At 46.2% G+C, this 14,200-nt stretch overlaps 1 protein-coding gene across 3 annotated transcripts in view; it reads right to left on the reverse strand.

Moving 5' to 3' along the window:
• Positions 1–2,981: 2,981 nt before the first annotated feature.
• The window catches only part of phrf1 (PHD and ring finger domains 1), a 62,088-nt gene continuing 50,869 nt past the window's right edge, over positions 2,982–14,200 (reverse strand). For all 3 annotated transcript variants that reach the window (XM_078415459.1, XM_078415460.1, XM_078415461.1), the window contains 4 exons: positions 10,812–10,969; positions 9,893–10,198; positions 4,379–4,507; positions 2,982–3,879 (listed from right to left, as the gene is read on the reverse strand). In XM_078415459.1, coding sequence (XP_078271585.1) covers positions 3,724–3,879; positions 4,379–4,507; positions 9,893–10,198; positions 10,812–10,969 — 749 coding nt within the window. In that variant the 3' untranslated portion in view covers positions 2,982–3,723. The remainder of the gene's footprint in view (positions 3,880–4,378; positions 4,508–9,892; positions 10,199–10,811; positions 10,970–14,200) is intronic.

Consider the following 14,200-nt stretch of genomic DNA (forward strand, 5'->3'; position numbering starts at 1 on the left):
AGCAGATATATGGATATACGAGTCTGGAGGACCATGGGCCAAATGCAGGCAAATGGACTAGCCCTGTATTCCAACTTGGTCAGCATGGACAAGGAGGGCCGAAGGGCCTGTTTCCGTGCTGTACAGTTCTATGGTTTGGGTTTGAGAGTGTAACTGCAGGGATAAGGGAAAACCAGTAAATGTGGTTATCGCAAGAGCATTTGAAGCAACCATACAGAGATGGAGCCGTGGTGGGTGGTATTACACAGGGGTGGGCTATGGTCACTAAATAACAATAGACAATAGGTGCAGGAGTAGGCCATTCGTCCCTTTGAACCAGCACCACCATTCAAGGTGATCATGGCTGATCATTCTCAATCAGTACCCCGTTCCTGCCTTCTCCCCATACCCCTGACTCCGCTATCCTTAAGAGCTCTATCTAGCTCTCTCTTGAATGCATTCAGAGAATTGGCTTCCACTGCCTTCTGAGGCAGAGAATTCCACAGATTCACAACTCTCTGACTGAAAAAGTTTTTCCTCATCTCAGTTCTAAATGGCCTACCCCTTATTCTTAAACTGTGGCCCCATGTTCTGGATTCCCCCAACATTGGGAACATGTTTCCTGCCTCTAACGTGTCCAACCCCTTAATAATCTTATACGTTTCGATAAGATCCCCTCTCATCCTTCAAAAATTCCAGTGTATACAAGCCTAGTGGCTCCAGTCTTTCAACATATGACAGTCCCGCCATTCCGGGAATTAACCTAGTAAACCTACGCTGCACGCCCTCAATAGCAAGAATATCCTTCCTCAAATTTGGAGACCAACCCTGCACACAGTACTCCAGGTGCGGTCTCACTAGGGCCCTGTACAACTGCAGAAGGACCTCTTTGCTCCTATACTCAACTCCTCTTGTTATGAAGGCCAACATTCCATTGGCTTTCTTCACTGCCTGCTGTACCTGCATGCTTCCTTTCAGTGACTGATGCACTAGGACACCCAGATCTCATTGTACGTCCCCTTTTCCTAACTTGACAGCAGTCAGATAATAATCTGCCTTCCTATTCTTAACACCAAAGTGGATAACCACATTAAACTGCATCTGCCATGCATCAGCCCACTCACACAACCTGTCCAAGTCACCCTGCAACCTCATAGCATCTTCCTCACAGCTCACACTACCACCCAGCTTTGTATCATCTGCAAATTTGCTAATGGTACTTTTAATCCCTTCATCCAAGTCATTAATGTGTATTGTAAATAGCTGCGGTCCCAGCACCGAGCCTTGCGGCACCCCACTAGTCACTGCCTGCCATTCTGAAAGGGACCCATTTATCCCCACTCTTTGCTTTCTGTCTGTCAACCAATTTTCTATCCGTGTCAGTACCCTACCCCCAATACCATGTGCTCTAATTTTGCCCACTAATCTCCTATGTGGGACCTTGTCGAAGGCTTTCTGAAAGTCAAGGTACACCACATCCAACGGCTCTCCCCTGTCAATTTTTCTAGTTACATCCTCAAAACATTACAGAAGATTAGTCAAGCATGATTTCCCCTTCGTAAATCCATGCTGACTCGGAACGATCCTGTTACTGCTATCCAAATGCTCCGCAATTTTGTCTTTTATAATTGACTCCAGCATCTTCCCCACCACTGATGTCAGACTAACTGGTCTATAATTTCCCGTTTTCTCTCTCCCTCCTTTCTTAAAAAGTTGGATAACATTAGCTACCCTCCAATCCACAGGAACTGATCCTGAATCTATAGAACATTGGAAAATGATCACCAATGCATCCAAAATTTCTAGAGCAACCTCCTTAAGTACCCTGGGATGCAGACCATCAGGCCCTGGGGATTTATCAGCCTTCAGTCCCATCAATCTACCCAACACCATTTCCTGCCTAATGTGAATCTCCTTCAGCTCCTCCGTCACCCGAAGATCTGGGAGATTGTTTGTATCTTCCTTAGTGAAGACAGATCCAAAGTACCGGTTCAACTCGTCTGCCATTTCCTTGTTCCCCATAATAAATTCCCCTGCTTCTGACTTCAAGGCATCCACATTTGCCTTTACTATTTTTTCCTCTTCACATACCTAAAAAAGCTTTTACTATCCTCCTTTATATTATTGGTTAGCTTACCCTCGTACCTCATCTTTTCTCCCCGTAATGCCTTTTTAGTTATCTTCTGTTGCTCTTTAAAATATTCCCAATCCTCTGGCTTCCCACTCTTCTTTGCTATGATATACCTCTTCTCTTTTATTTTTATGCTGTCCTTGACTGCCTTTGTCAGCCATGGGTACCTCTTACTCCCCTTAGAATTTTTCCTTCTCTTTTGGATAAATTGATCTGCAACTTCTGCATTGTTCCCAGGAATACCTGCCATTGCTGTTCCACCATCTTCCCTGCTAGGGCCTCCTTCCAGTCAAATCTGGCCAGCTCCTGCCTCTGTAATCCCCTTTGCTATACAGTAACAATACACTTTGATCTGAGAGACAGGAGAGAGATCAACACTGACCCTCAGCATCTACAGTCAGACAGGATGAGGGGTGCTAGCTTGCTGACAAATCAATGCTATGCTGGAAAGTGAGCTGGGAGATGGAACTGCAACTTGGACACGTTAGGTGAGTTGTCATGGTGTATAATGTGGGGAAACATAAAGTTATTTTGGCAGAAAGAGGAGGAAAATACATTTTTAATTGGTGAGGAGCTGTAAACAATGGTTCGCTGAGAGAGTCAAGAGTGTTTTATTGTCATATGTCCCTAGAACAATGAAATTCCTACTTTCAGAGACAGATGCTGGAATCTTCTGTAAAACACAAAGTGCTGGAGGAATTCAGCAGGCCAGGCAGCATCTGTGGAGGGCATGGACAGATGATGTTTTGGGTCAGGACCATCTTCAGACTGAAGCGTCCCGACTCAAAATGTTGTCTGTCCATTCCCTCCGCAGATGCTGCCTGACCTGCTGAGTTCCTCCAGCACTTTGTGTTTCTGAATGTTCTGTCTGTTAATGAAGGGACTTGGTGAGTATTCTGTGGGAGCATCCTATGTGTTATTATTCGGGCATTAGTTAAGGTTTGTTCAAAGACAGGGCAAACAGAAATAAAATCCCAGCATGAATTAATACCATTTACACTTCATCTTTATCGTCACAGACCCAGAATTATTCATACTGGGGAAGAGAAAAGAAAACACTCTAACAAATGAATTTCAAATATTATTTACAGCATTAAAAGATGCAATTATGGCTTTTAAATTATGATTTATGACAAGCAGTTTAGAGCAGATTTTGAGAAGCCAATGTTATGTGTTACTCAGAAATGAGGAACCTAAAAAATAAGAGACTGTTTGCAAAAGTGACCAATGTTTTATAAACCCGAGTTATTCAGACTGTGACGTTCTCAGGCAGAATCAGACCGACTAAACGCAGCTTCAAGTATTCAATCCATTTTAAGTCAAAGGAACAGAATGCTAAAGGCAAACAATGTCTACAAACCGGATTTGTGGGAAGACGGACAGTCACAGTGTGGAATTGTGTTCTATTGTACAAAAAGAAAACAAAGCAGGCAGGAAGGTTCTAGGGTTTTTTCCTTTCTCCCAGGAGCACAGATGAATGGGGTGACGATAGCATGAGATATAAAGTGTCTGGGTGCAGACGCCACGCTGACCCTCTGGCCCTGCTTGTGGGCCCTCCACACTCACGGACAATCTGTACTAGGAGCCGTCTGTACGGGCAGCGGGCAAAACCTTCAGCTCTCCTCCTCCTCCTTGCCGTCAGTTTCTTTGCTGCTCTCTCCCTCCGCCCCCTTCTTGTACTTCCTGATGTGTTTGTACTTCTCCACGTAACCTTTCACCAGGTTCGCCACCTTGATGGGGTTAATTTCACCACTCTTGCTGTGGCAGATCTGCAGCGTGATACAGAGACGTTTCACAAACCCAGTGCAGCAACCAGTTCCCCAGCGAAACGCGATAGCCGAGGGCCGCAGAATGGGGTGGGCTCAGATACATTCGGGCCCAGCACCGCCGGGGAAGACTTTTGGATGTAACATAATCTCCAGCTACCAACAACACACACTAACTAGATTTAAAAATTAACCTACAAACCTGTACGTCTTTGGAGTGTGGGAGGAAACCGAAGATCTCGGAGAAAACCCACGCAGTCATGGGCACTGTAAGGTCTCTGGCACTGTAATCTCATTGACTCAAGGTCTCTGGCACTGGAAGGCAGCAACTCTACCGCTGCGCCACCGTGCCTCCCACTATTTGATCATTTACTGAGAGGGATTCTACACTGAAATCTATGTCCATTTGGTTTCCACCACTATAAGCTAATGTATAGCTGTGGGATACAGGCCACTGCTGCCAGCACACTTCCAACAGTTCACCCACCCTGGCCAGTCTCACCTTCTGTACTGCTTTACGCAGGATTTCTTTGAACTCCTCTTTGGTGATCTCTTTATTCTGGTAATACGGCTTTAACGCCAACTTGGCTTCCTCAACAGCTCTCTCTTGCACGTGAAGTTTCTTTATATACTGAAACAGAAAACAAAAAGTTTAAGGTCAACACTTGTTCAGGCCGACTATAAATCCAGAACATAATGGTACAGAGATGACTTTGAACACACCGCTCAGGGCAGGCCATTCTAGTATCACTTCTGATGCTCACTGTCCCTACCACTGGGAACTGTTTATTCCGAGTCTGACCCACTGTTCCTCCAACACTTGTTCTTTTTTGCATTTTATTCTGCATTTCACACTCTCATCAAGTCCATCCTTGCTCGTCTCAAGGACGCAAGGTTGCTGGCTTCAGTCCCTAGACAAGTAGTTCTCCACCAATCAATACAAGGTTGATCCCCTCACCCTTGTTTACTCTCTCATTCAACCCCCAGACCCAGGCCTTACTTCCAGACAAAAATTCACAAATGTTGATCAAGGCCTGAACTATCACTGCTGTCTAGGGAGATTTACAACCCTAGTTGTAATCTACTTATTACTGTGATCCCCTTTGTGTAGAATCTGTCGTTTACCTTTTCAATGCATTCAGAATATTGTGATTCAATGAGATTATCATCACACCCTTACAGTGTAGCAGGTACAGGCAGCTTTAGTAAATCTCTTCCCATTCAGTCAATTCCCTGATCCAATAATCAATCCAGTGAATGCACTGGGCATCGAATCCAAGCAAGTATCTCCCTCCTTGGATCTGGAGATCAGAACTGCTCTTTGTACCTACAGATGTGGTCTGACCGGATTGTGTTACATAAAAAAAACAGAACATGCTGGAAACACTCAGCAGGTCAGTCAGCAACTATGGAAAGAGAAGTTAATATTTGGGTCAGGGGGGAAAGAGAAATGAACTTTCTCCCATTCCCAGTTCTGAGGAGGCTTCTTCAATCTGAGACAACTGTTTTCCTGACGAGTGATGACTAGCTGAATGTTTCCAGCATTTTCTGTTCGATTGTTTTCAGATTTCCAGCATATGTAGTTCTTTTCGGTTTTCATTAATTGTGTCTTCAACTGAAATGTCTTCAACTGATTTTGTTTTGTTTTAGATTCTCCAGCTGAGAAGCTTTAAGCATGCATCAGGATCAATCACCTCGGTCAGCAACAAGCTGACACACACCATTCCAGGGACATGGCTGTCACCTAGAGTGGTTGGCACCAGGCAGCTGAAGTCCTCCAGCAACGTCCCAGGACTCAAACCAGACCAAGGAAGAACTGTGACAGGCTTCACAGTCAGGCTGATACTACTGTCCTATCATGACACCAGGACCCCACTGGGAAGAGCAGGGAATTAGTAACATCAACAAGATTTGGCACTGAGCTCTTCAGTTCTAGACGCTTCAACTGTGGTAACACAGTTTAGGATGCAAGATGTTGAAAAAAAGGTTTTGCACAATTAAGAATTTCCTAATTTTAGAATGACCCAAATAAGCAAAGAAGTTTGGGCATCATGATGCAGCTGTGCAAGTCAATGGTGAGACCACAGTTGCAGTACTGTGTGCAGTTCTGGTGGCCCTGATGTAGGAAGGATGCCATGATGTTGGGGAGGGGTGAAGAAATTCATCAGGATGCTACATGGACTTGTGGGCTTGAGTTACAGGGAGAGGTTAGATTGGCTGGGATATTTCATTGTTGGAGTGTAGGACGCCGAGGGGTGACTTTATTCAGGGCCATGGATAAAGAGGACGCTCACAGTCTTTCCCCAGGGTAGAGGATTCTAAAACTAGAGGGCACAAGCTTAATGTGAGAGGGGAGAGATTTAAGAGGGACCTCAGGAACAACGTTTTCACTCAGAGGGTGGTCAGTATCTGGAATCAGCTGCCAGTGGAATCTGTAGAAGTGGATATCATCATGAATTTTAAAATAAATGAATTAATTAATAAGTTTATTGGCCAAGAATGTACACATAGGACAGATGTATGGATAGGAAGGGTTTTAGAGTGATATGGAGCATTGTAGGCACACGGGACAAAGCCCAGTATACCAATTCGATGGGCATGGACAAGCTGGGCTGAAGGGCCTGTTTCCATGCTGTGTAGCTCTGTGACTATTAAGAGACTGCTGCTACACCCCTCTCACCATAAGCTAAATCCTTCTGATGGCAATGGACATAGAACATTGAACAGTACAGCACAGGAACATGCCCTCCAGCCCACAATGACCATGCTGAACATGATGCCAAATTAAACTAATCTCCTCTGCTCCCAATGAAGGGATGCATTCATTGTTCATTGTTTTTATCCGTGTCGTTGGTCAGGTACTAAACAGTAGCCACAACAGGGATATCTGCTCTTCAGCAAACAATGCTGTGAGATTCCTAATACTCACCAGGCCATCACTTGCACACGTTGCCCCGGATTACGGCTGGGTTCCATTCCTGTGAATTGTTCATAACTCAAACAATTCGCAGGTTGGAAATGTGGCCATGAACAGAGTTGCCATGCAGCAGAAGACGTCTGCAGTCCCACAACAGCCAGCAAACCCACCCCACTGCTCTCCCAAACGCTTGCTGTGTGTCGGGCTTACACAACTCGGCCGTTTGCCGGCCGGAGAGGACCTGCGCTGCGTGGCACCAGGAGCCTGGACCATCAAGGCATTGTCACAGCTCTGGGGTCTGGTCTGGGTGAGATTTATTTCCTCATCTTGGTGAGATGGGGGATGTAGGGAGAGGTTTAGGCAGTCGTGAACTCCAGAACAAGAGGCCGGTGTGTTCAGGGTGATGACAAGAAGCATCCTGTCACAGAGGACAGTAGAAATCTGCAATTCTTCGTTAAAAAGGTTCTTGAGTCGGGAGGACAAGTAAAAACGTCAAACTGTGATTGGGTAAGGGAGGTCAAGGTCCCAGGAGGGTGACTGAGATTGAAGTACTCTGCAGCCATGGTCTAACGCCAAGGAGATGATCAGCCTCTCCCTCTTTCTGTCTAACAGGTTGTGGTTGAACCAGCTGAACAGTGAATAGTAGGGCAGTGCCCACATGGACTTTAGTAAGGCATTTGATAAAGTCTTTTCGATAGTAATCATGTATTGTCTTTCCTCTGACTGGTTAGCACACAACAAAAGCTTTCACTGTACCTCAGTACATATGACAATAAACTAAACTAAGATGCATGGGGTCACCGTGACATGGTCATTTGGATTCAGACCTGGCTTCCTCATAGAAGGCAGAGGGTAGATGTGGAAGGATGTCAATCTGACTGGAGACCTGTGACCAACAGTGTTCTGTGCTGGAACCTCTCTTCCTTGTGATATTTACAAATGACTTGGACATAAATGTATAAGAAAATAACTGCAGATGCTGGTACAAATCGAAGGTATTTATTCACAAAATGCTGGAGTAACTCAGCAGGTCAGGCACCATCTCAGGAGAGAAGGAATGGGTGACGTTTCGGGTCGAGACCCTTCTTCAGACTGATGTCAGGCGGGGCGGGACAAAGGAAGGATATAGGTAGGGACATAAATGTAGATGGGTTGGATAGTGATTTTGCAAACGACAACATTGGTGGAGTTGCAGTCATTGAGGAAGTGTGTCAAAGGGTACGTCAAGATATATATCGGTTACTGATATGGGCAGAGAAATGGCAGATGGAGTTTAACCCGAGAAATTGTGGAGTGCGGCACTTTGGGAGGTGAAATGTAAGGGGACAGTATACAGTTAATGGCAGGACCCCTCCAAGCCCATGGCTCTGTGAAAGTAGCAACATAAGTGGATAGAGTGGTAAAGGTAGCAAATGGTATGCTTATCCTACACTAGGTCATTGAGTATAAGAATCAGGAATGTTGGAGCTTTATGAAACTTTGGTTAGGCTAACGTTGACGTATTCTGGTCAGCCCATTACATGAAGGATGAGGAGAGGAAGCACCAGGGTTCACCAGGGCGTTGCCAGGATTGGTATTAACTAAGGGGAGGTTGGACAAAATTGTTTTCTCTAGAGTGCGGAGCCTGAGGGGGATAGAAGTAAGTAAAATTATGAGAGGCATAGATAGCGAACATAGTCAGAATCTTTATTCCCCAGAGTGGAAATGTCAAAGACTAGAGGGGACAGCTTGAGGTGGAGGTAGATACAATAGTGGCATTTAAGAAGCTTTTAGATAGACACGTGAATATGCATGGAATGTAGGGACATAGATGACGTGCAGGATGAAAGCACTAGTTTAATTTGGCATTCTGTTTGGCACTGACATTGAGGCCTGTTCCTGTGATGTACTGCCCTATGTCTCCCTCTATTGCTGGAAGGATAACATGAAAGAAAAAAACCCTCGAAACATGAGAAACAAAGTTAAAACGAGCAGAAAAAAATGAACCTTAACCAGAGATTCATCCCGTGAAACCACTGTGACAGATTGACAGGATGAAGATAATTCCAACATTAAGCATGAATGGGCAGCTGAATGGGACCGTCCAATGAGGCATTTGCCATGTCTGAGAGAAGGACCACGTTGAAATAAAAGCCTGTCTCAACGCTACAATTAAACTAAATCGGTGATGGAGGAAGCTTAAAAAAGTACAACAGAAGCACATGGTGTTTAATGATTCGATAGACACAAGACCAGGCATTGCAGGTCAGAGGATGAACCACACAGCAAGTTGTTCCACTCCTAACACGTACTACTCAACACACGTTTGGAAGAACATTCCTCAGGAGCTGGGAAACCTGGAAGAATCAAAATTATCTGAAAGACTATGCTAGTGAGCAGATGGTGATTTGCAGCAGTAAAGCCATGAAGAAACTAAACCTCTGCATGTTCACTCACATGGAGGAGGGAACGTTTCCAGCAGTGATCACTGCGGATTCCAAAGTTAAAGGGCAACGACAAGGTGAGGGGGGGGTTGGGAAGGGGGGTAGTTTAGGAGGGTCCTCAGGGGCAACTTTTCCATTCAGAGGTTAGTCTGTATCTGAAATGTGCTGCCAGGGGAAGGTTTTGAACTTTTAAAAAGCATTTCGACAGATACATGGACAGGAATAGTTTGGAGGGTTATGGGCCAAATGCGGGCAATTAGGACTTGCCCAGTATGCTAACATGGTCGACATGGACAAGGAGGGCTGAATGGCCTGTTTTCATGCTGTACAACTCTCGGACTCTGTAAACTAAATTCACCACCCTCCCTTGATATCTCCCTGCATTTTCCTAAACTTCTATGACAACAACCTGCTCCGAATCAAAAGATTTCCTCTCTTGCCTCCATTCTGACGAGATAGAAACCAAACTGCTGCAAGGAGTGGTCGTGCTGGGAAAATCTTTTTTACAAAACACAACGTGGATGAACAGTGCACGGGAAGAAAGAATCAGCAAGGAATAGAGAAACAAGCTTGCAGGATCCAGCGGCCTAAACCCACTCTCCTGCAAAGTACAAATGGTCTGGATGCCCGTCAGCAGAGTCTGCCAGCCGAGTACCGTGTAATCACACTCTCTTACATTCTCATTCTGAGTCCTGTCCTCGGAGGCTTTGTTATCAGTGTCCAGGTTTGCTTCCACTTGAGCCACGTGTGTCTCGACAGCCAGAGGAGGGGCGACAGCAGGGACGGCCACAGGGGCAGCGGCAGTGCCGGCCTGGTACGTGGGTGGCGGCAGTAACGGCGGCACAGGCGTGGAGCCGATCAGCGGGATACTGCCCTGCATGATGAAGGGAGGGGCGGGCTGGCTGACGGGCGCGTAGGGTGGAGGATGCAGCGGTGGGAACGGAGGCATGAACGGAGGTGGCATGTTGAGTTGGTTGAATGCCTGCAGGAGGAAGAGAAGAAACACTCAGAGATCGAGAGCAATAAAAGCGACGGGCAAGATTGTCTCGGCTCACAGACCTCACTCACGCTGCACGCACAGCAGGCCAGGCCCAGCTTATTGTCACCTGTACAGGTTTGGTAAGGTACAGGTACAATGGATATCTGCTTGCTGCAGCATCACAGGCACACAGACAACACACAAAACATAAAACACAACGTGCTGGAGGCGCTCAGAGGTTAAGGCAGCATCTATGGAGGGGATGGACAGATAACGTTGTAGGACTGGACCCTTCTTCAGAAGAACTCTAGCCCATGGAGAACTTTGTTGTGGAGAAGCTTTATAATGGAACAGCCAGTCTGTATTAGCAAGCAATGATGTAGGGAGCGCTGGGGGTGAGGTTGCTTGATGTTCATGGAGTCATGGTATGAAGTTGGGGCAGAGATCAACCAGCAACTGACCAAACAGAACCATAGTGGCATGCCCTCACGGCCTCCCCCTCTCTTTCAGGCACTGTAGGGGATTGCACCTGAGACTTGTCTAGAACCAGGGTCAGCAGTAAAGCAGACAGGCACACAGCAGGGCACGGATAGCAAGAGTGCGTGTTGGCACCAACCTGAGGTGGAAACAGACCGGGGAACATCGGTGGAGGGATCATGTAATTCGGTGCTGCAGGTGGGAACAGGGGCACAGGGTTCAATGGTTGACTTGTTTCTGGAGGTTTCCAGCTGCTCTCTTTGTTGTACCGGTGTGTCCTGTAGGACATTGGAGTTCCTGCAACAAAGAGAGAAGTTCTTACACTCTTTAACACCAAGCTCTCTTTCCATCGTGCAACACGTAACCTGCAGCATGCTTGCTGCATATTCAGGTCGTTATGGTGCGAGTTTAAACATGGGTATCGCCGTAGACATGGATTTATCTGAGCAGTACAGGTGTGGAGGGGATCTGAGGAATACTATGTATAACCACAGGGTGGATGCAATCTGGAACACAGATTCCGTGGAGGCAGATATTATCACAGTTAAGAAACATCGGGATGAGCACTTGAATCAACGAGACACTGTAGGAGCAAGTGCTGGTAAATGGGATTAGTGCAGATAGGTTAGCATGAACATGGTGGGCCAAAGGGCCTGTTAATGTGCTGCACTTAACACTCAAGACTATTCCCACACTACCAGTGCCTGTAACTAGTGCTGGCACAGAGGAACCCATGTGGGAGATTATTCATAATATCAGCAAGACACAATTCTCAGCCAAGGACAACAGGCTAAGGCCAACATAATTGCCAATTCTGGGAGGTTTTGACAGTTCATCTCCTGCCTCTAAACAGCTGGGCAATAGAATGCAACAAAACAGAATAGCACAGGAAAAGGCCCTTCGGCCCACAATGTCTGTGCCGAACATGATGTCAAATTAAACTAACTCTACTCTATCTATATCCTGCACCCTATCCATATCCTGCACTCCATCCACTGGTCCTATCTGCATGCTTGGTGCATCAGGTCCACTGTCTGAACGAAAGGCTTAATGAGGTTAGGAGCCTAGTGGATTTATAAAGAGGGATGGGTGATCATACAGCAAACAAGCTTCTTGATTATCAAGTCTGCATCAACCACCAAGGATCCACTTGCAACGATTCCATTCTCTCCACATTCCCATCAACTCTCTCTAGACTCTATCACTTACCTGCACATTAGCAGCAATTTACAGGGGCCAATGAACCTACCAATCCACATGCCTTTGGGATGTGGGAGGAAACCTGAGCACCCACAGTAAGGCCGCAAGGTCACAGGGGGAACGTGCAGACTCCGCACAGACAACACGCGAGTCAGGATTGAACCTGGGCCACTGGAACCATGAGGCAGTGGTTCAACTAGCTGTACCATGTACCCCGATCCAACTAATCACCGATGGAACTGCACCAAGACAGCACAGAGAGCAACAGCTTTCAATCTAATGTGTGAGGAATACTCTGTCGCTGTTTGACCGCACTGGCAGATCTAACCGTTCCACGCAGAAGATTCAAGATCTGAGGAGAGATTATAGAATTTCACGGTATGCAAACTTACATTGAGGCAATAAAAGGGTGATTCAATCAAAATGTTATCACAAAATACACAGGAATGGGCAGGACAAATAGAACCCAATTATATCTGTGAGGAGTTGAGAACTTCAGTGTGGTCAAGAAGGAAATTTTGGGAGAGAAATTAGTGCACTATTGATGCTGCATTATCATTAACTTTAAATCTGAGGCTAACTTTGATACTTGTGGTCTCTCTTGTTCCTGTAGTCAGTGAACCCGAGTGGGAAATGAAACTTCCACACAGCTGAATCTCAGCACTAAGCACACGCAGACTGCCACGAACGTTTGGCCAGTGTGGTCTAACAGACATCAACACCTTAACAGCTGTGGAGACACTCTGTTTCCATGCTTTGGTGCTTAAAAGACTAAAGAGGAGTGATGGCCCTCTTCTGCAGTTGGCAGCTGACTTGCCCAGGGGTGTGACTTCAGTAACAGTCCCCTCATCACATGGAGCACCTGCTCACCAGAAAGTGGGTAGTTGGTGGATTTGCAGCAGCTTCTTCAGTGCCACCTCGCCAGAAGGTGGGTTCAGGAAGGATGGATGTCAGCTGCAGAGTCTGGGCAGGGGCCATTACTGTCCGTGACTTCCTCACTGACCAAGGCACGAGAGACTGATTAAAAACGAGCAGGAGAGTGGGAGATGGGGATCTCTGTAATACGTTTACTCATCCCACCGTGGATATTTACAGCCCAGTCCTCACTGATCTTGGGAAGGTGGACAACGAGGTACTGGATCCAGTGGGTGAAGGTCAGGAGTTCACATCCACTTCTTTCCAGTGACCAACAGGCTCTTGAACACTGCACAACACTAACCTTTGGTTGCACTGCAGACCATGGATTTTGGTTTTTGCACTATCATGGTTACCTAGTATTACGGTTATTAATTTATTGTATTGTTATTATTATATATTCATTTTTGTGTTGTTATATTTGCGGATCTGTTGACCTGCAGCAAGCTCTGGCTGCTGAGAAACTGGGGGTGTAAGTGCAAGCATTATCACCCAGGCTCAAGGTCTCTGTGTCCAGCAGTGTGTCAATATCACACACAGTGAATAGGGTTAGGTGAAGACTAGCTTTAGGCACAATGGGAGCCTCGGGAGGGAGACAAGATGGATTATACACTCGGCACTACTCAATAGAGCTGGCTGCAGATTCTACAGCTTAGCTTTGGGTACTTGTGCTGGCCCTTCTATTCATGGAGCCTCTTCATTCCATAAGCAGCTTCACAGCTGATTGTAGATCCGACTCATGATTGTGGAAACATTTAGCTTTGTTTACAGAATATGTTTCTCTCTTTTCATTATTTGCAACCACTAATGACCAAACCAGACGACCTGATTCTGATGAAGTGTGCGTAACATGGCAACATAAGTACAACAAAAAAAGACACAAAGAGCTGGAGAAACTCAGCGGGTCAGGCAGCATCTCTGGAGAACATGGATAGGTGACATTTCACAGTGTTCTGGAGAAACTCAGCGGGACAGGCAGCATCTCTGGAGAACATGAATAGGTGACGTTTCAGAGTGCTGGAGTGACTCAGCGGGTCAGGCAACATATCCGCACGACATGGATAGGTGATGTTTTGAGTTGAGACCATTTTTCAGACTGAAGAAAGGTCCCGACCCGAAGCGTCACCTGTCCACAGATGCTGCTTGACTGGCTGAGTTAGTCCAGCACTTTATGCGTCTTTTTTTGCAAACCATCATCTACAATTCCTTGTTCAGGAAGGAACTGCAGATGCTGGCTTAAACCGAAGATGAACACAAAATGCTGGAGTAACTCAGCGTTATAGGCAGCATCTCTGGAAAAGGAATGGGTGACATTTCGGGTCTGAGGAAGGGTCTCGACCCAAAACGTCACCCATTCCTTCTCTCCAGAGATGCTGCCTGTCCCGCTGAATTACTCCAGCACTGTGTCTTTTT

This window comes from Rhinoraja longicauda, chromosome 18, assembly GCF_053455715.1.
Source record: "Rhinoraja longicauda isolate Sanriku21f chromosome 18, sRhiLon1.1, whole genome shotgun sequence".
Lineage (NCBI taxonomy): Eukaryota > Metazoa > Chordata > Chondrichthyes > Rajiformes > Arhynchobatidae > Rhinoraja > Rhinoraja longicauda.